Consider the following 19540-nt stretch of genomic DNA (forward strand, 5'->3'; position numbering starts at 1 on the left):
TTCTCCCTCATCAAATCTGACAGACAATTAGTCTCCCCCCTTTTCAAAGTCTTACTGAAGGCACAGCTTCTCCCAGAGGCCTTCCCAGCCTAAGCCCCACCTTTCCCCATCTCCCACTTGCTTCTGTGTCACTCTGACTTGCTCCCTTTGCTCTTCCCCCATCCCAGCCCTACAGCACTTATGTATGTATCTCTAATTTATTTACTTGTGTTGATTCTCTCTATGCCTCTAGACTGCAAACTCATTTTGGGCAAGGGATGTGTCTATTTCTTGCAGTAATGTACTCTCCAAAGCACATAGTACAGAGCTCTGCACACAGTAAACAGAACATATATATGATTGAATAAATGAATGAAGATTAAGTGGGAGGTTGGACATGTTATAGATTTGAAGTAGAAATAATAGAAATTATTATTAGCTCTTCATTCTCCTCCAGAATGGGAATAGGAGACCATATCATCATCATCAATCGTATTTATTGAGCACTTACTATGTGCAGAGCACTGTACTAAGCTCTTGGGAAGTACAAGTTGGCAACATATAAAGACGGTCCCTACCCAACAGTGGGCTCACAGTCTAGAATGGGTGAGACAGACAACAAAACAAAACATATTAACAAAATAAGATAAATAGAATAAATATGTACAAATAAAATAATTAAATAGAGTAATAAATATGCACAAACATATATACATATATACAGGTGCTGTGGGGAAGGGAAGGAGGTAAGATGGGGGGGATGGAGAGGGGGGACGAGGGGGAGAGGAAGGAAGGGGCTCAGTCTGGGAAGGCCTCCTGGAGGAGGTGAGCTCTCAGCAGGGCCTTGAAGGGAGGAAGAGAGCTAGCTTGGTGGATGGGCAGAGGGAGGGCATTCCAGGCCCGGGGGATGACGTGGGCCGGGGGTCGATGGTGGGACAGGCGAGAGCGAGGTACGGTGAGGGGATTAGCAGCGGAGGAGCGGAGGGTGTGGGCTGGGCTGGAGAAGGAGAGAAGGGAGGTGAGGTAGGAGGGAGCGAGATGATGGACAGCCTTGAAGCCCAGGGTGAGGAGTTTCTGCCTGATGTTTAAGCAAGGAGTGCTTTTATTTTCTACTGGCAATAAATGGTCTATCGGCAGCTCTTGCAGACTGCTAGCCCGGCAAGCAGCCTGGCCTTATATCCCATCCCTTCACTGTACCTAGAAATTACTCAACCAAGGTAGTGACCTTATCTAGATTGGGCTAGCTGTTTCTCTTTGATCTGTCTAACTGGGCAACTTCTCCCTTGTCTCTTATCTGGTCTCTCATCTTTTATCTGGTCCTTCCAGTATAAAGTAGGTTCCTCTTCACTGTCACTTGGTTCTCACATTTTTAGAAGCAGAGTGCTGTAATACGTGCATTAAGCCTTTCACTCCTAACATTTCACTACCCACAGCCCTCTGATTTATTCTCTCTCTCTCTCCCTCTCTCTCTCTCACACACACACACACACACAAACACACATACCCAGAACCATATACCTTAAAGAGTGAGAGAGAGAGTTCAGTATCCCACAGCTTTGTTTAACAGCTATGACTCCACCAGAGAACCCTCATTGTTTTCTGTCTCAGTTGTCAGAGGTCTGTGCTGTTTGGAGTCTGGCTTTGGGATCAAGACTTTGAGTGACATGTACATGACTTTTCCACAGCCGCAACTCTTATAATACAGTCTGAACTCCAGTCTCAGTTGTAATACTCTTGTTCTGTAATGAACACCAAAGCAAAGAACCAGGGTTACAAAATGGGGGAGTGTCTCATCCTACTCTCTCACACTCATCCCCCCAATCCCTAACTGGCTGTTTGGGTATAAGGGTGTGAGTCTACAGTAGTAAGCAGGTTATGGGCAAGGGTGAGAGATGAGGGTGTGTATCTTCTGGTAGTGGAATTGTGCCCCAGTGAATTGTTCTTAGGTGGATACGGTTGGATTAATCCCTACGTGAACTCGGGCTGTTATTCATTCATTCAATCAATCGTATTTATTGAGCACTTAATGTGTGTAGAGCACTCTAGTGAGCACTTGGGAAAGTACAACACAACAAAGAACTCCTGATTCTTCTGTCAGCATTTTCTGAGACCAGGGCAAAAGGCCTTCCCATTGATGTGATCGTTTTCCTACCCCTGGGATAGTTACCTGACTCCTCCAGGATCTTAACCTCTTAACCACTTTTCCTATCCCCTGCCTCCCCAAGATTTGTTCAGCCCATCTCTAACTCAAAATGCTTGAGGGGCATCCCAATTAATTAGCCCCTTCCTCTTTTCTCAGTTTTCCCCTGAGATGGCTGTGACCATCTTATTGAGTTACCTCTTACCTTTTACTGAATTCAATTACCTATCTGTCAGGGAGGAGGTCATCAGGAGTGAGCTACTACCAGCTCTAGCAACTTCTAATGGTCTTCCTCTCTGACGACTTTGTATGAGTTTAGCTTGAGTGACTGCCTCATCCTGGCACATCTGTCAAGTCTATAAGAAGGTTTAGGTACAGTAGGCCCATGGAAAATCGCTCTTTGCTGGAGGTAAGACAACATCATCATCATCATCAATCGTATTTATTGAGCGTTTACTGTGTGCAGAGCACTGTACTAAGCGCTTGGGAAGTACAAGTTGGCAACATATAGAGACAGTCCCTACCCAACAGTGGGCTCACAGTCTAAAAGGGGGAGACAGAGAACAAAACCAAACATACTAAGAAAATAAAATGAATAGAATAGACATGTACAAGTAAAATAAATAAGTAAATAAATAGAGTAATAAAAATGTACAAACATATATACCTATATACAGGTGCTGTGGGGAAGGGAAGGAGGTAAGATGGGGGAGATGGAGAGGGGGACGAGGGGGAGAGGAAGGAAGGGGCTCAGTCTGGGAAGGCCTCCTGGAGGAGGTGAGCTCTCAGTAGGGCCTTGAAGGAAGGAAGAGAGCTAGCTTGGCAGATGGGCAGAGGGAGGGCATTCCAGGCCCGGGGGATGACGTGGGCCGGGGGTCGATGGCGGGACAGGCGAGAACGAGGTACAGTGAGGAGATTAGCAGCAGAGGAGCAGAGGGTGTGGGGTGGGCTAGAGAAGGAGAGAAGGGAGGTGAGGTAGGAGGGGGCGAGGTGATGGACAGCCTTGAAGCCGAGGGTGAGGAGTTTCTGCCTGATGTGCAGATTGATTGGTAGCCACTGGAGATTTTTGAGGAGGGGAGTAATATGCCCAGAGCGTTTCTGGACAAAGATAATCCGGGCAGCGGCGTGAAGTATGGATTGAAGTGGGGAGAGACACGAGGATGGGAGATCAGAGAGAAGGCTGATGCAGTAGTCCAAACGGGATAGGATGAGAGCTTGAATGAGCAGGGTAGCGGTATGGATGGAGAGGAAAGGGCGGATCTTGGCAATGTTGCGGAGCTGAGACCGGCAGGTTTTGGTGACGGCTTGGATGTGAGGGGTGAATGAGAGAGCAGGGTCGAGGATGACACCAAGGTTGCGGGCTTGTGAGATGGGAAGGATGGTAGTGCCATCAACAGAGATGGGAAAGTCAGGGAGAGGGCAAGGTTTGGGAGGGATTCAGTCTTCGACATGTTGAGCTTTAGGTGGCGGGCAGACATCCAGATGGAGATGTCCTGAAGGCAGGAGGAGATGCGAGCCTGGAGAGAAGGAGAGAGAGCAGGGGCAGAGTTGTAGATCTAGGTGTCATCAGCGTAGAGATGATAGTTGAAGCCGTGGGAGCGAATGAGGTCACCAAGGGAGTGCTTGGCACCTGTTAAGGGGAAATTGTGCCTCACTTATTTGCTGGAGTTATTTGAATTGACCAGTAAATACGCAGATTTAGATTTTCATAGAGCCTTTGACACCAACGGTTTACATACAAATCGACTGAGCCCAGACTGAGCCCCCTCCTTCCTCTTCCTCTCCTCCCCCTCCCCATCTCCCCCGCCTTACCTCCTTCCCCTCCCCACAGCACCTGTATGTATGTATATATGTTTGTACGTATTTATTATTCTATTTATTTATTTTATTTGTACATATTTATTCTATTTATTTTATTTTGTTGATATGTTTTGTTTTGTTGTCTGTCTCCCCCTTCTAGACTGTGAGCCCGCTGTTGGGTAGGAACCATCTCTATACGTTGCCAACTTGTACTTCCCAAGCGCTTAGTACAGTGCTCTGCACACAGTAAGCAACAATAAATATTGATGAATGAATGAATGACTGTGGCATAACTGAATAAACATGACCATTCCCTACCAATTTGACTGAAATACTCAATTCTTTCCAGATCCTTTGCCAATTTTCTTTGCAGCTCCAGGAATGAAATTCTCACAGCCTCTGGCCCATCCTTCTTCCTCCAGTCTTGCTGCTGAAATTTGTATCAAGAAGCAATGAGCATTGATTTGGCTCAGGAAGTCTGTTTCCTCTTCCAGAACGGAGTAGGTATCATCGGGAACTCCCTTCTCAACATGCTTTACCTCTCCTCGTTCCTCCTGGGTTCCAAACCAAAGACCACAGACCTGGTTATCATTCACCTAGCTCTGGTCCACACCGTGATGCTTCTTACAAGATGGATCACCAGAACAGCAGGATTATTGGGGCTGAAGCTTGTACAGACCAATGCTGAGTGTAAGCTGTTTGCATATGTCTACCGCATCACCCGGGGCCTCTCCATCTGTACCACTTCCCTACTGAGCATGGTCCAGGCCATCACCATCAGTCCTACCACCTCCTATTTCTTCAAGTTCAAAGTTCAGATCCCAAACTTCATCCTCCCAATCTTAGCCATCTTGTGGATTCCAAACATGCTGCTTTGCAGCAACCTTTTGTACCATGTGGTTGCTTCACAAAATGCAACCACCATTGAGGGCAATTGTTACTCTGTGCCCTTAAACACATTCCTCCAGGGGCTGACTCTCACCCTTGTGGCTCTCCGTGACATCCTCTCTCTGGGGCTAATGAGCTGCTCTAGTGGCTACATGGTCCTTCTCCTGCAACGACACAGGCATCAGGTCCAGCATCTCCATGGTACCTGCCAAGCCCCCGATACATCACCAGAGAGACGAGCCACCGAGACCATTGTGCTGCTTGTGAGCTGCTTTGTAGCCTTCTACTGTGGAAACTTTGTCCTTTCCCTGTTACTAGGTACATCCATGATGAATAATATGACTGTCTTGAGTGTTAACATGTTTGTGGTCAGTGGATATGCCACTATCAGCCCCTTTGTCTTGCTCACTTGTAACACAAGAGTCATCAAGTTCCTAGGTGATTTTCTGGGGAAAAAGACCTGAAGGTCTTCTCAGTCCTTGCTTCTATCTGCAAACCCTCTTTGACTTGGGAGCTCGGTGATTATCCTGTGTCTCAAGCAAAGAAGACCATGGAAGAGCAATAACACCATTAAACCAAGGACATTCATAGCTGTTCTCCCTGGAGATAATCAGGGTTTCAATAGTTGGTGACGGTTTGCAGGACTGATAATTTCTAATCCTCTAGGAGCTTTCCCAGAATCTTGGCTACAGTCCCTCCATCTCCTATTTTGCTTTGCTAAATCTTTATGTAACGTTCAATGGCTGGATCTGTGTACAGCATGTTCTGTCTCCTCAGTTGATCTTTATCTGGATAGCAGCCTGGCCTAACAGTGCTGGGTTTCAGAGGATCTGGACTCTTATCCCGGCTCTGCCACTTCCCTGATGTGTGACCCTAGGTAAGTCACCTAGCACTAGTGACATAGTGCCTCTGTATTTTCCACTGTAAAATGTAGATTCAATATCATTTCTCCCTCGTACTTAGATGATGAGTTCCCTGTGAGGCAGAGACTGTGCCCAACTTAATTAAGTTGTACCTACCCCAGCATTTAGAACAGTGTTTGATGCAGAGGACCATATCATTATTATTATTATTATATCATTATCATTATTATCATTATTATAACAAAGACCATATCATTATTATTACCATAATTGTGTTATTTTCATTATTATTATTATCATTATTATTCTAACAGAAACACTTGAGTCCCATGGAGCCACCAGATTTTCATACTCCTTCATTTCTCCTCATCCTTTGTCATCTTCCCCATTTTCCTCCGTTAAAGCAGAATACAGAGACAAAGAGTTTACTTAAAGACAGTGATAATAGTAATGATAATAACATTAATTGTGGTATTTGTTAAGTACTTATTATGTGCCAGGAACTATACTAAGCACCGGGATGAATATAAACAAATCGGGCTGGACACAGTCCCTGCCATACATTGGGCTCTCAGTGTCTTAATCCCCATTTTACTGAGGCAAAGAGAAGTTAAGTACCTTGCCCAAGGCCACACAGCACAGAATCCAGATCCTTTGTCTCCCAGGCTTGGGCTCTTTCCACTAGGCCAATAGACTGCACTACAAGGAGCCAGTATTTACGATATAGATAATATTATAAGTGAATTTCACTCCATTCCTCAGTGTATGTCTTTTGGTCTCCCCACATTAGATGGTAAACTCTTTGAGGACCCAGAAAGATTCCTAAGTATTGTTCTGTACAATAAATAGTTTTGAATAAATGATTCCTGAGAATGAATCAGTCTTTCCTGCCCCTCCCCATGCACCAGTGCTCTCACAATAAAAAATCAGTATTTGTTTGGCGGTCCAAAGAATCTGAGTGGCAGTACCACATAGACCATTGCCCTCTCTAGTTCTTCCAGTTGTTTAACTCCCTCTTCAAATCCCCTGTCCTTGCTTCCCTCATGTCCTGTCCCTAATGACTTGACTACGTACTTTGTTGAGAAAATTGAAACTATCAGACTTGATCTCCTTAAATCTTCCTTTGTTCCTCTCCAGTCCCTCCCTCCTCCTGCCCCTTCTGCAACTCTCTCATCTTTCCCAGGAGAAGAGAAGAGATCTGTCTTCTGTCAAAATCCACCACATCCACCTGCTCAAACGATCCCATCCCTTGACACTTTATCAAAACACTTGCCCCCTCCCTTCATCTCTCCTTGACGGCCATCTTAGTCTGTTTACTCTCCAGTGGTTTCCACCCCACTGCTTGAAAACATGCCTATGTTTCCCCTACCCGAAGATAAACTTCGTTGACCCCATACTCCATCCTGTTATCACCCCACCCCTCTGCTACCATTCCTTTCCAAACTCCTTAGGCGAGTTGTCTACACCAGATATCTCGGGTTCCTCTCCTCCAATACTTACCAGGAGATTGCCCATGGCCATTCCACACGGGTATACTCACTGGTGGCCAAGTCCTTCCATTCACGAAACCCTCTTTAATCTTTCCACCATCCCACTATCTTCCCTGGTTCCACCCCCCGGAAAGATCTCCTCTGATGTTGTCTCTCAGTTGCTCTGGGGTGTACTGATGCTTTTCTGTATATTTCGAGATGTTCTTGCTTGGTGGTCACGGGCAGAGGGGGCAGGTATGGTGTCATCTTCCCCCATCTCCCTCCTCGGAGTTTCAAATGGTCACTGTTGATTCAGGTGCTATGCATGACCTTGTGTCCAGAGAACCCCCTTATCTCACAGTGTAGGGAGGGGGTCTTCAATCCTTCCTGTTTCCTCGATAATTGATGCCCCTCCACCCTGCTATTTTGATTCATAACAGAAGCCCTTAAATCCCCTGTCCACTTTTCTGTTCCCTTTGTTGTTACCACCCTCTCCACACTTGAAGATAATCTCCTCTTAATTTTTTATAATGGTTTTATGTGTCAAACGCTGGGCTAGACACACGGTAATCAGATGGGACACAGCCCTGCCCAACATGGGGCTCACAGTCTAAATTGAAGGGAGGAAGATTTAATCCCCATTTTACAGATTAGGTAACTGAGGCACAGAGATGTTTAGTCAAGTCAGACACCGTCCCTGTGCCACAGGGTACTCACAGTCTAAGTAAGAGGGAGCAAAGGCATGGAATCCCCATTTTGCAGTTGAGGGACTGCAGCTAAAGTGAAGTAAATGAGTTACCCAAGATCACACAGCAGACAAGTGGCAGAGCTGGGATTAGCACGCAGGCCCCTGTAACTCAGATTCATGCTCTTTCCACTAGGATTGTCTGCTTCCCACATTAAGATAAACGAAGGGCAGATCCATGGATATAACAGAAAGATCTAGCAAAGCACTGTGGGAGTTGCTAGAGCCACTAAAGGGATCTTGGCCACGAGACTAAGAAAGGTTCCAGGGGAGGGATGTCTGTCCAGAAATTCTCAAAGCAGCAACCCATCACCCCACAATAAAGCCCTGATTTTCTTCAGGCATTGGGCTTAGGAATGTCCTTTGTTCAATGGTGCCACTGTTGTCCCAAGATCTCATTTCTTGTGAAACAATTTCTACACTTGGGTTTCCATAACAAAGAGGGCTTGCAGACTGCAGTATGGTCTGAGAGGATTTGAGGGTCTTCTTCCCCAGAAATCACCTAGGAGCTTGATGACTCTAGTGTCACAGGTGAGCAACACAAAGGGGCTGATCCAATGACCACAGACATGCTAGCATTTAATAGGACAGCATTTTTCTTCATGGTTGTCCCTTGAAACAGAGTTGAGACAAGATTTCCAAATGATCTCCTTCTTGCCAAATCCAACATCTTCTACTCCATCCTAACCCTCCTCTACCTCTGCTGCCTTTGATACTGTCGACCATCTCCTGCTCTTGGAAATATTATACAACGTTGGCATCCCTGACCCTGTTGTCTCCTGATTCATCTCCTATTACTCTGCCTGTTCATTCTCAGTTTCCTTCCTGGGCTCAATCAACCGTATTTATTGAGCGCTTACTGTGTGCAGAGCACTGTACTAAGCGCTCATCCTTTACCTTCCACCCCTTAGCACTGAGTGTCCTTCAGAAAGCAGTTCTGGGTCCCCTCCTATTCTCTATGTACACTCACTCCCTTGGAACACTCATTGATTACTGTATAAACCTCTTTGCAGACCTCCTTGCCTCCTGTCTCTCCCCATTCCAGTGCATACTTCACTATGATGTCTGGATCATTATTCTACAAAAATGTTCAGGCCAAGTTTCACCTCTCCTCAAGAACCTCCAGTGGTTGCCCATTTACCTCCTCATTAAAAAGAAACTACTATTGACGTTAAAATTATTAGCTCTCCTTAGCCCCTCCAACCTCACCTTACTATTCCCATTTTACAACCCAATTCACACGCTTTGCTCCTCTAAAGTCATACTACTTACTGACCTCGACCTCATCTATTTTGTTGCTGACCTCTCACATATAGAATAACCTCCATCTACGTAACTGGCAGACAAAAACTCTCTCCCTCTTCAAAGCCTTATCACATCTCCTTCTCAAAAGGCCTTCCCTGGCTAGACCCTCTTTTCCTTATTATTATTCCTTTATTATTACTGTTATCGGTGAAGAGGTAGTCCAGAAAGTGAGAAAAGACTTATGGCTCAGCTGTTTCTGGCTTGTTACTATGATGGGCTGACACAAGCGGTTTCTGGTCACTGGAGACAAGTCATCTCCTGCTCTTGCTCGAAAGTGTCAGGATCCTGCTAGTGACAAGAAAATCATTGGCCTGGAGGGGGATGAGGACATGAAAATTTTCCTTATAAATATCACCCTGGCCACCACGGAGGGGAGAGAGTGATTCAGGTCCCAAATCAAAGTGCAGCCTGGTGAGTGTCTCCTTCTTTTTTTAATGTTATTTGTTAAGTGCTTACTATGTGGCAGGCACTGTACTATGCGTTGGGGTAGATACAAGCTAGTCAGGTTGGTCACAGTCCGTGTAATACATGGGTCTCACAGTCTTATCCATCATTTTACAGAACAAGGTCCAGAGAAGTGAAGTGATTTGCCCAAGGTCATCCAGTAAGCAAATGGTGGAGTTGGGATTAGAATCTAGATCCTAACTTCCAGGCCCGTGCTCTATCCATTAGGCAATGCTGTCTCTCACTAGGCCACACTGATTCTTGTTGACTTTGGTCAGAGCGGAGAGGAGATCATATTTTTCATAAGCCAGAGGGTCGATAGAGACCTGGACCGGGAGAGGACTGGTCAGCAAGATCAAAAGGGAACAAGACCGTTAGAAGTGGCCATTTCCTCACACCCTGACTATAAGACACAACCTGGGCCCCTCTCAAAAGAGGTGACTTTCCCTTCCTGCCTCAGTCTCCCTACTCATTAGCTGTAGCAAAATAGCTCCCTGTTCTTGGCCATATGCTGAGTCCCTTTCTCCATCCTATTCCTGCATCCCAGCTGTATATTCAGCACAGATTTCTGCCTCCCAGTCTTGGGGAACTCCTTCAAAACCCAAACCCCCACCTCTCAGCAGGTCTTTCCAGTTTCTGGTTAGGACACCCCTTTTATTTCTCATACCTTGCTTATCTGCCCCTGGTCTTGGAGCTGCAGGCTGTCTCTGCCCTGCAGGGCTGTTGATCCCAGGCTGGTCAGGGAAACAGGATGGAACTGAGAAGTACTAGACTGGGTATTTTGCTGAAATAAAAGGATTTTTTCTGCCTTTCTCTCTTATGACACCTGAAAGGCCCGCAAACTTTCTCCCCATAATTCTACAACACAGACAGACACACACACAGACACACTTGCATGTCCCTAGGAACTTGACAAACCAATTTAGGTTTCATTTATATCCCACCAGAAGCAACCTAGTCCCTGAACAGTTCACTGGATTAAGCTATCCTCAAATCTCCCTAAGAATGATTTAATTTTCCTATTTTTAACACTTGCATTGAAGGCTTTGAATCAAATTCGAAGAATCTTTCATGCTGCAGTTTAAACTTCAAAAAATCAATTTCTCCCTATTTACTTCTTTCCTGTTTACACCGTGCTCCACCATGATGTGGAACATCATCACTTAATTTACTTGAATCCACTTCCTCCCAAATCCTTGTCATTTACATCTGCTGTTTAATCCTCAGTCAGTATCAGTTTTAATTGTTTTAAATAACTCCTGGCAATCGGCCCCTGCAAAACATAATGTCCTAAAGTCTTGAGATCTCTTCTGAAAATGACCTTTGTTCCTCCCAAATGCTTTGATTGTACCTAAAGGGGATTAAACTACGTAAATAAATTATTGGCAATCTGGTCGTAATTCAGCTTTCTCATTCCACCACTGCTCACCATCTTCTATTCCACTGGTTTAGTTTCCAGATTTGCTGGAAGCCTCATTCTGACTGTGACCATCAACTGCTTAAAGAGCAATTTGATCATATAATAACGTCATGCAGTACGCAGCCTAAGTCTGGAAGGAAGTGTTCTTTTTATCTGTATAATAACATGTGTAGAACGGAATTACATTCACTTCGGAACTATAGCAGGCAGTCCATAACTAATTCACAGACTTGATTTCCTTTGCAAATGAACTCTCCTTTGTGTTCTTTGATGTCGTATTGGTCAATTAGTCAGTTGTATTTATTGAGTGTTTGCTGTTCACGGAGCTGGGTACTAATTGGTAGAGTACAATATAATAACAGCAGACACATTGCCTTGCCTACAACAAGCTTACAGCCTAGTAGAAAAAGACATTATGTTACATAAATGTTACAGATATGTACGTAAGTCCTGTGGGGCTGGGAGAGGGGTGAATAAAGGGAGCAAGTCAGGGTAATGCAGAAGGGATGGAAGAAAAGGGAAAGAAGGCTTCGTCAGGACAGTTGTCTTGGAGAAGATGTGCCTTCAGTAAGGCTCTGAAGGGGATGGGAAGAGTGATCTGAAGAGGAAGGGCATTCCAGGCCAGAGGCAGAACGTGGGTAAGGGGGCAGAGGCAAGATTAATTCATTCAATCAGATTTATTGAGAGCTTACTGTGTGAAAAGCATTGTACTAAGTGCTTCATAAAAACACATGGCCACATGCCTGCCCACAACGAGCTCACAGTTTCAAGAGGGAGAGAAACATTAATATAAATAAATAAATAAATAAATGAATAAATAAATAGGTAAACAAATGAATAAATAAGTAAATAACATAAATTCACAGTTGTATATGTATGTCCTGTGAGGATATGAGGAGGGATGAATGAACAGCAAGTTAAGAGCAGTGCAGAAGGGAGTGGGAGAAGAAGAGAGGAGGGCTTAGTCAGGGAAGGCTTCTTGGAGGAGATGTACCTTCAATACGTTTTGAAGTGGGGGAGAGAAATTATCTATCTGTTATGAAGAGGAACGGTGTTCCAGGCCAGCAGTAGGAGGTCAGTGGTGAGATAGATGAGATTGAGGTACAGTGAGAAGGGTAGCTATTAGAGGAACGAAGTATGCTGGTTGGGTTGTAGTTAGAGAGTAGTGAGGTGTGGGAGGAGAGGGCAAGATGATTAAGTGCTTTAAAACCAATGGTGAGGAGTTTTTGTTTGATGCAGAGGTGGGTGGGAAAGGACTAGAGGTTCTTGTGGAATGGGGAAACATGGACTCAGTTTTTGTAGACGAATGATCTAGGCAGCAGAGTGAAGTATGGACTGGAATGATGAGAGACAAAAGTCAGTGGGGTCTTCAAGGAGGCTGATAAAAGGCAGGATAAAATAATTCTTTGGATTAATGTGGTAGACGTTTGGATGGAAAGGAAATGATGGATTTTAGCGATGTTGTGAAGGCTGAACCGATAAGATTTAATGATGGTTTGAATATGTGTTGGCTGAATGAGAGAAAGGAATCAAGGATAACACCAGGCTTATAGGCTTGTGAGACAGGAAGGTTGGTGGTGCCATCTACAGTGATGAGAAAGTCAGAGGAAGGACAGAGTTTGGGTGGGAAGATAAGAAGTTCTCTTTTAGGCATGTTAAGTTTGCGGTGAGAGTGGGACATCCAAGACCAGAATGGGCATCTCTAACTTCTCTGTGCTTCAGTTACCTCACCTGTAAAATGGGGATTAAGATCAAATGGGGATTAAGACTGTGAGCCCCCTGTGGGACTACCTCATCACCTTGTAACTTCCCCAGTGCTTAGAACAGTGCTTTGCACATAGGAAGTGCTTAATAAATGCCATTATTATTATTATTATTATTATTATTATTATTATTATTAGCTTCAAAGCACTCCATCACCTTGTACCCTCCTACCTCACCTCACTTTTCTCCTTCTACAGCCCAGCCCACACACTCAGCTCCTCTAGTGCTAACCTTCTCACTGTGCCTGATCTCACCTATCTTGCTGCCAACTGCTAGCCTACATCTTGCCTCTGGCCTGGAACATTCTCCCTCATCAAATCTGACAGACAATTAGTCTCCCCCTTTTCAAAGGCTTATTGAAGGCACAGCTTCTCCCAGAGGCCTTCCCAGCCTAAGCCCCACCTTTCCCCATCTCCCACTTGCTTCTGTGTCACTCTGACTTGCTCCCTTTGCTCTTCCCCCATCCCAGCCCTACAGCACTTATGTATGTATCTCTAATTTATTTACTTGTGTTGATGTCTCTCTCTATGCCTCTAGACTGCAAACTCATTTTGGGCAAGGGATGTGTCTATTTCTTGCTGTAATGTACTCTCCAAAGCACATAGTACAGAGCTCTGCACACAGTAAACAGAACATATATATGATTGAATAAATGAATGAAGATTAAGTGGGAGGTTGGACATGTTATAGATTTGAAGTAGAAATAATAGAAATTATTATTAGCCCTGGATTCTCCTCCAGAATGGGAATAGGAGACCATAGTTTAAGCGAGGAGTGCTTTTATTTTCTACTGGCAATAAATGGTCTATCGGCAGCTCTTGCAGACTGCTATACCGGCAAGCAGCCTGGCCTTATATCCCATCCCTTCACTGTACCCACAAATTACTCAACCAAGATAGTGACCTTATCTAGATTGGGCTAGCTGTTTCTCTATGATCTGTCTATCTGGGAAACTTCTCCCTTGTCTCTTATCTGGTCTCTCATCTTTTATCTGGTCCTTCCAGTTTAAAGTAGGTTCCTCTTCATTGTCACTTGGTTCTCACATTTTTAGGAGCAGAGTGCTGTAATATGTGCATTAAGCCTTTCACTTCTAACATTTCACTACCCACAGCCCTCTGATTTATTCTCTCTCCCTCTCTCTCTCTCACACACACGCACACAAACACACATACCCAGAACCATATACCTTAAAGAGTGAGAGAGAGAGTTCAGTATCCCACAGCTTTGTTTAACAGCTATGACTCCACCAGAGAACCCTCATTGTTTTCTATCTCAGTTGTCAGAGGTCTGTACTGTTTGGAGTCTGGCTTTGGGATCAAGACTTTGAGTGACATGTACATGACTTTTCCACAGCTGCAACTCTTATAATACAGTCTGAACTCAAGTCTCAGTTGAATACTCTTGATTTTGTAATGAACACCAAAGCAAAGAACCAGGGTTACAAAATGGGGGAGTGTCTCATCCTACTCTCTCACACTCATCCCCCCAATCCCTAACTGGCTGTTTGGGTATAAGGGTGTGAGTCTACAGTAGTAAGCAGGTTATGGGCAAGGGTGAGAGATGAGGGTGTGTATCTTCTGGTAGTGGAATTGTGCCCCAGTGAATTGTTCTTAGGTGGATACGGTTGGATTAATCCCTACGTGAACTCAGGCTGTTATTCATTCATTCAATCAATCGTATTTATTGAGCACTTAATGTGTGCAGAGCACTCTAGTAAGCACTTGGGAAAGTACAACACAACAATAACGGTGACATTCCCTGCCCACAGTAAGCTTACAGTCTAGAGGGGGAAAGACAGACATCAATGCAAATAAATAAAATTGAAGATGTGTATGTACGTGCTGTGGGGCTGGGACGAGGGAAGAACAAAGGGAGCAAGTCAGGGTGATGCAGAAGGGAGTGGGAGATGAGGCACTGTGAGGAGGTTAGCACTAGAGGAGCAAAGTGTGCAGGCTGGGTTGTAGAAGGAGAGAAGTGAGGTGAAGTAGGAGGGGGCAAGGTTAAAGCCAATGGTGAGGAGATTTTGTTCATTATGGAGGTGGATGGGCAACCACTGGAGTTTTTTTGAGGAGCAGGGCGACGTGTTCTGAACGTTTTTGTAGAAAAAGGATGCGAGCAGCAGAGTGAAGGTTGAGTGAAGCAGCAGAGTGAAGGTGAGTGGGGAGAGAAAGTTGGCTGGGAGGTCAGCAAGGAGGCTGATGCGGCATTCCAGGCAGGATAGGATGAAGAATTCTATTAACGTGGTAGCAGTACAGTTGAAGAGGAAAGTGCAGATTTTAGTGAGGTTGTGAGGGTGGGATCGACAGGATTTGGTGACAGGTTGAATATGTGGGTTGAATGAGAGAGAGGAATCAAGGATACCACCTAGGTAATGGCGTTATGAGACAGGAAGGATGGTGGTGCCATCTATAGTGATGAGAAAGTCAGGTGGTGGACAGGGTTTGGGTGGGAAGATAAAGAGCTCTGTTTTGAACACGTTCAGTTTGAGGTGATGGGAATATATCCAAGAAGAGATATCTTGAAGGCAGGAGGAGTTGTGAGACTGGAGAGAGGGAAAGACGACAGGGCTTGAAATTTAGATTTGGGTATCAAGTGCATAGAGATGGTACTTGAAGCCATGGGAGGAAATGAGTTTTCCACGGGAGTGGGTTCATATGGAGAATAGAGGGGCATCTAAACTGAACTTTGCATCACTACCATCCACTAGCTGTCAGAATAAGCAGTCCCAAACAGTAATTGCATCATTTGAGTTTCTCCCTTTTCAACATGCTTTACCTCCCCTCGTTCCTCCTGGGTTCCAAACCAAAGCCTGGAGTGGCTTTCTCTTCCCCGTGTTCCTTTGCGGCCCAGGCAGATTTGTTCCTTGGACCCCAAAGAGCTAACTGAAGCACTCTCCCAGCTACACAAAAAGGTCAGAGTGCTACTGGATTACGTAAACACAAATTGAAAGGATCTTTAACAAATGAATTGGCCAATACAAAATCATTCCCATAGAAAATGCCTTGGCCTTTCCTCACCATCATCAGTAGTATTTCTTGAGTACTTATTATGTGCAGAGAACTAAACAAAGCACTTGGAAGAGTATAATACAAGAGAGTTGGCAGACACATTCCCTGCTCCCAGTGAGCTTCTATCTCACACATTTCCCTCCCCCTGGGCCCCACTTTTCCTGTATCCATCGTGCTGTCTTGTCCTTGCTCCTCAGCCTCTCAAGGAATCCCAGGTCTCAGGTACACCCTCCCCTGATTCTTCTGTCAGCATTTTCTGAGACCAGGGCAAAAGGCCTTCCCGTCGACATGATTATTTTCCTACCCCTGGGATAGTTACCTGACTCCTCCAGGATCTTAACCTCTTAACCACTTTTCCTATCCCCTGCCTCCCCAAGATTTGCTCAGCCCATCTCTAAATCAAAATGCTTGAGGGGCATCCCAATCAATTAGCCCCTTCCTCTTTTCTCAGTTTTCCCCTGAGATGGCTGTGACCATCTTACTGAGTTACCTCTTACCTTTTACTGAATTCAATTACCTATCTCTCAGGGAGGAGGTCATCAGGAGTGAGCTACTACCAGCTCTAGCAACTTCTGATGGTCTTCCTCTCTGATGACTTTCTATGAGTTTAGCTTGAGTGACTGCCTCATCCTGGCACATCTGTCAAGTCTATAGGAAGGTTTAGGTACAGTAGGCCCATGGATAATCGCTCTTTGCTGGAGGTAAGACAACATGGCAGCTGTTAAGGGGAAATTGTGCCTCACTTATTTGCTGGAGTTATTTGAATTGACCAGTAAATACGCAGATTTAAATTTTCATAGAGCCTTTGACACCAACGGTTTGCATACAAATCGACTGAGCCCAGACTGAGCCCCCTCCTTCCTCTCCCTCTCCTCCCCCTCCCCATCCCCCCCGCCTTACCTCCTTCCCCTCCCCACAGCACCTGTATGTATGTATATATGTTTGTACGTATTTATTATTCTATTTATTTATTTTATTTGTACATATTTATTCTATTTATTTTATTTTGTTAATATGTTTTGTTTTGTTGTCTGTCTCCCCCTTCTAGACTGTGAGCCCACTGTTGGGTAGGAACCATCTCTATACGTTGCCAACTTGTACTTCCCAAGCGCTTAGTACAGTGCTCTGCACACAGTAAGCGACAATAAATATTGATGAATGAATGAATGACTGTGGCATAACTGAATAAACATGACCATTCCCTACCAATTTGACTGAAATACTCAATTCTTTCCAGATCCTTTACCAATTTTCTTTGCAGCTCCAGGAATGAAATTCTCACAGCCTCTGGCCCATCCTTCTTCCTCCAGTCTTGCTGCTGAAATTTGTATCAGGAAGCAATGAGCATTGATTTGGCTCAGGAAGTCTGTTTCCTCTTCCAGAACGGAGTAGGTATCGTCGGGAACTCGCTTCTCAACATGCTTTACCTCTCCTCGTTCCTCCTGGGTTCCAAACCAAAGCCCACAGACCTGGTTATCATTCACCTAGCTCTGGTCCACACCGTGATGCTTCTTACAAGATGGATCACCAGAACGGCAGGAATATTGGGGCTGAAGCTTGTACAGACCAATGCTGAGTGTAAGCTGTTTGCATATGTCTACCGCATCACCCGAGGCCTCTCCATCTGTACCACTTCCCTACTGAGCATGGTCCAGGCCATCACCATCAGTCCTACCACCTCCTACTTCTTCAAGTTCAAAGTTCAGATCCCAAACTTCATCCTCCCAGTCTTAGCCATCTTGTGGATTCCAAACATGCTGATAAGCACCAACCTTTTGTACCACGTGGTTGCTTCACATAATGCAACCACCATTTGGAGCAATTGTTATGCTGTGCCCTTAAACACACTCCTCCAGGGGCTGATTCTCACCGTCGTGGCTATCCGTGATATCCTCTCCCTGGGGCTCATGAGCTGCTCCAGTGGCTACATGGTCCTTCTTCTGCACCGACACAGGCTCCAGGTCCAGCATCTCCATGGTACCTGCCAAGCCCCTGAAACATCACCAGAGAGACGAGCCACCGAGACCATTGTGCTGCTTGTGAGCTGCTTTGTATTCTTCTACTGTGGAGACTTTGTCCTTTCCCTGTTACTAGGTACATCCATGAAGAATAGCATCACTCTCTTGAATGCTAACATGTTTGTGGTCAGTGGATATGCCACTGTCAGCCCCTTTGTCTTGCTCACCTGTGACACAAGAGTCATCAAGGTCCTGGGTGATTTTCTGGGGAATAAGACCTGAAAGTCTTCTCAGACCACGCTTCTATCTGCAAACTTTCTTTGATATGGGAACTCCATGATGATCCTGTGTCTCAAGCAAGGAAGACCATGGAAGAGCAATATCAACATTAAACCAAGGACGTTGATAGATGTAGTCTCTGGTGATAATCAGGGTTTCATTAGTGAGTGAGAGTTTGCAGTACTGCTAATTCCTACTCCTCTAGGAGCTTTCCCATACTCCTGGCTATGGTCCCACCAGCTCCTATTTTGCTTTGCTAGATCTTGATGGCTGGATCTGTGCACAGCATGTTCTGTCTCCTCAGATGATCTTTATCTGGATAGCAGCCTGGCCTAACGGTGCTGAGATTCTGAGGACCTGGACTCTAATCCTGTCTCTGTCACTTCCCTGATGTGTGACCCTAGATAAGTCACTTAGAACTTCTGTGCCTCTGTTTCTTCCCCTGTAAAATGTAGATGCAATATCATTTCTCTCTCCTACTTAGATTGTTAGTTCCCTGTGGGGCAGAGACTGTGCCCAACTTGATTAAGTTACACTTATCCCAGCACTTAGAACAGTGTTTGACCCAAAGGAATCACTTAAAAAAGACCATATCATCATTATCACCAGAATTATGTTATTATTATTTTTATTATTATCATTATTATTCTAACAGAAACCACTTGAGTCCCATGGAGTCACCAGATTTTCATACTCCCTCATTTCTCCTCATCCTTTGTCATCTTCCCCATTTTCCTCCCTAAAGCAGAATACAGAGACAAAGAGTTTACTAAAGATAGGGATAATAATGATAATAACATTAATTGTGGTATTTGTTAATTAATTAATTCATTCAATCAATCGTATTTATTGAGCATTTACTGTGTGTAGAGCACTGTACTAAGCGCTTGGGAAGTACAAGTTGGCAACATATAAAGACGGTCCCTACCCAACAGTGGGCTCACAGTCTAGAAGGGGGAGACAGACAACAAAACAAAACATATTAACAAAATAAGATAAATAGAATAAATATGTACAAATAAAATAATTAAATAGAGTAATAAATATGCACAAACATATATACATATATACAGGTGCTGTGGGGAGGGGAAGGAGGTAAGGCGGGGGAGATGGGGACGGGGAGGAGAGGGAGAGGAAGGAGGGGGCTCAGTCTGGGAAGGCCTCTTGGAAGAGGTGAGCTCTCACTAGGGCTTTGAAGGGAGGAAGAGAGCTAGCTTGGCTGATGTGCGGAGGGAGGGCATTCCAGGCCAGGGGGATGATGTGGGCCGGGGGTCGACGGCAGGACAGCTGAGAATGAGACACGGTGAGGAGATTAGCCGCAGTGGAGTGGAGGGTGCGGGCTGGGCTGTAGAAGGAGAGAAGGGAGGTGAGGTAGGAGGGGCGAGGTGATGGAGAGCCTTGAAGACGAGGGTGAGGAATTTTTGCCTGATGCGTAGGTTGATTGGTAGCCACTGGAGATTTTTGAGGAGAGGAGTAAC

General features: G+C 45.0%; 2 protein-coding genes across 2 annotated transcripts; both read left to right on the top strand.

The window, feature by feature from the left end:
* The first annotated feature begins 4371 nt into the window (after nucleotides 1-4371).
* On the top strand, nucleotides 4372-5271 carry LOC119931318 (vomeronasal type-1 receptor 42-like). Its single transcript, XM_038749891.1, has one exon. It carries the CDS (start codon nucleotides 4372-4374, stop codon nucleotides 5269-5271), a length of 900 nt encoding a protein of 299 aa, XP_038605819.1.
* An 11894-nt stretch (nucleotides 5272-17165) lies between these two features.
* On the top strand, nucleotides 17166-18065 carry LOC119931315 (vomeronasal type-1 receptor 100-like). The gene has a single exon (XM_038749887.1). The coding sequence runs from the start codon at nucleotides 17166-17168 to the stop codon at nucleotides 18063-18065; it is 900 nt and encodes a 299-aa protein (XP_038605815.1).
* The last annotated feature ends 1475 nt before the right edge of the window (nucleotides 18066-19540 follow it).

The sequence above is a fragment of the Tachyglossus aculeatus genome, chromosome 8, assembly GCF_015852505.1.
Source record: "Tachyglossus aculeatus isolate mTacAcu1 chromosome 8, mTacAcu1.pri, whole genome shotgun sequence".
Taxonomy (NCBI): Eukaryota; Metazoa; Chordata; class Mammalia; order Monotremata; family Tachyglossidae; genus Tachyglossus; species Tachyglossus aculeatus.

What these genes read in the sequence shown, in the direction of transcription:
- LOC119931318 (XM_038749891.1), top strand. Translation starts at nt 4,372, where the DNA reads ATGAGCATTGATTTGGCTCAGGAAGTCTGTTTCCTCTTCCAGAACGGA.
- LOC119931315 (XM_038749887.1), top strand. Translation starts at nt 17,166, where the DNA reads ATGAGCATTGATTTGGCTCAGGAAGTCTGTTTCCTCTTCCAGAACGGA.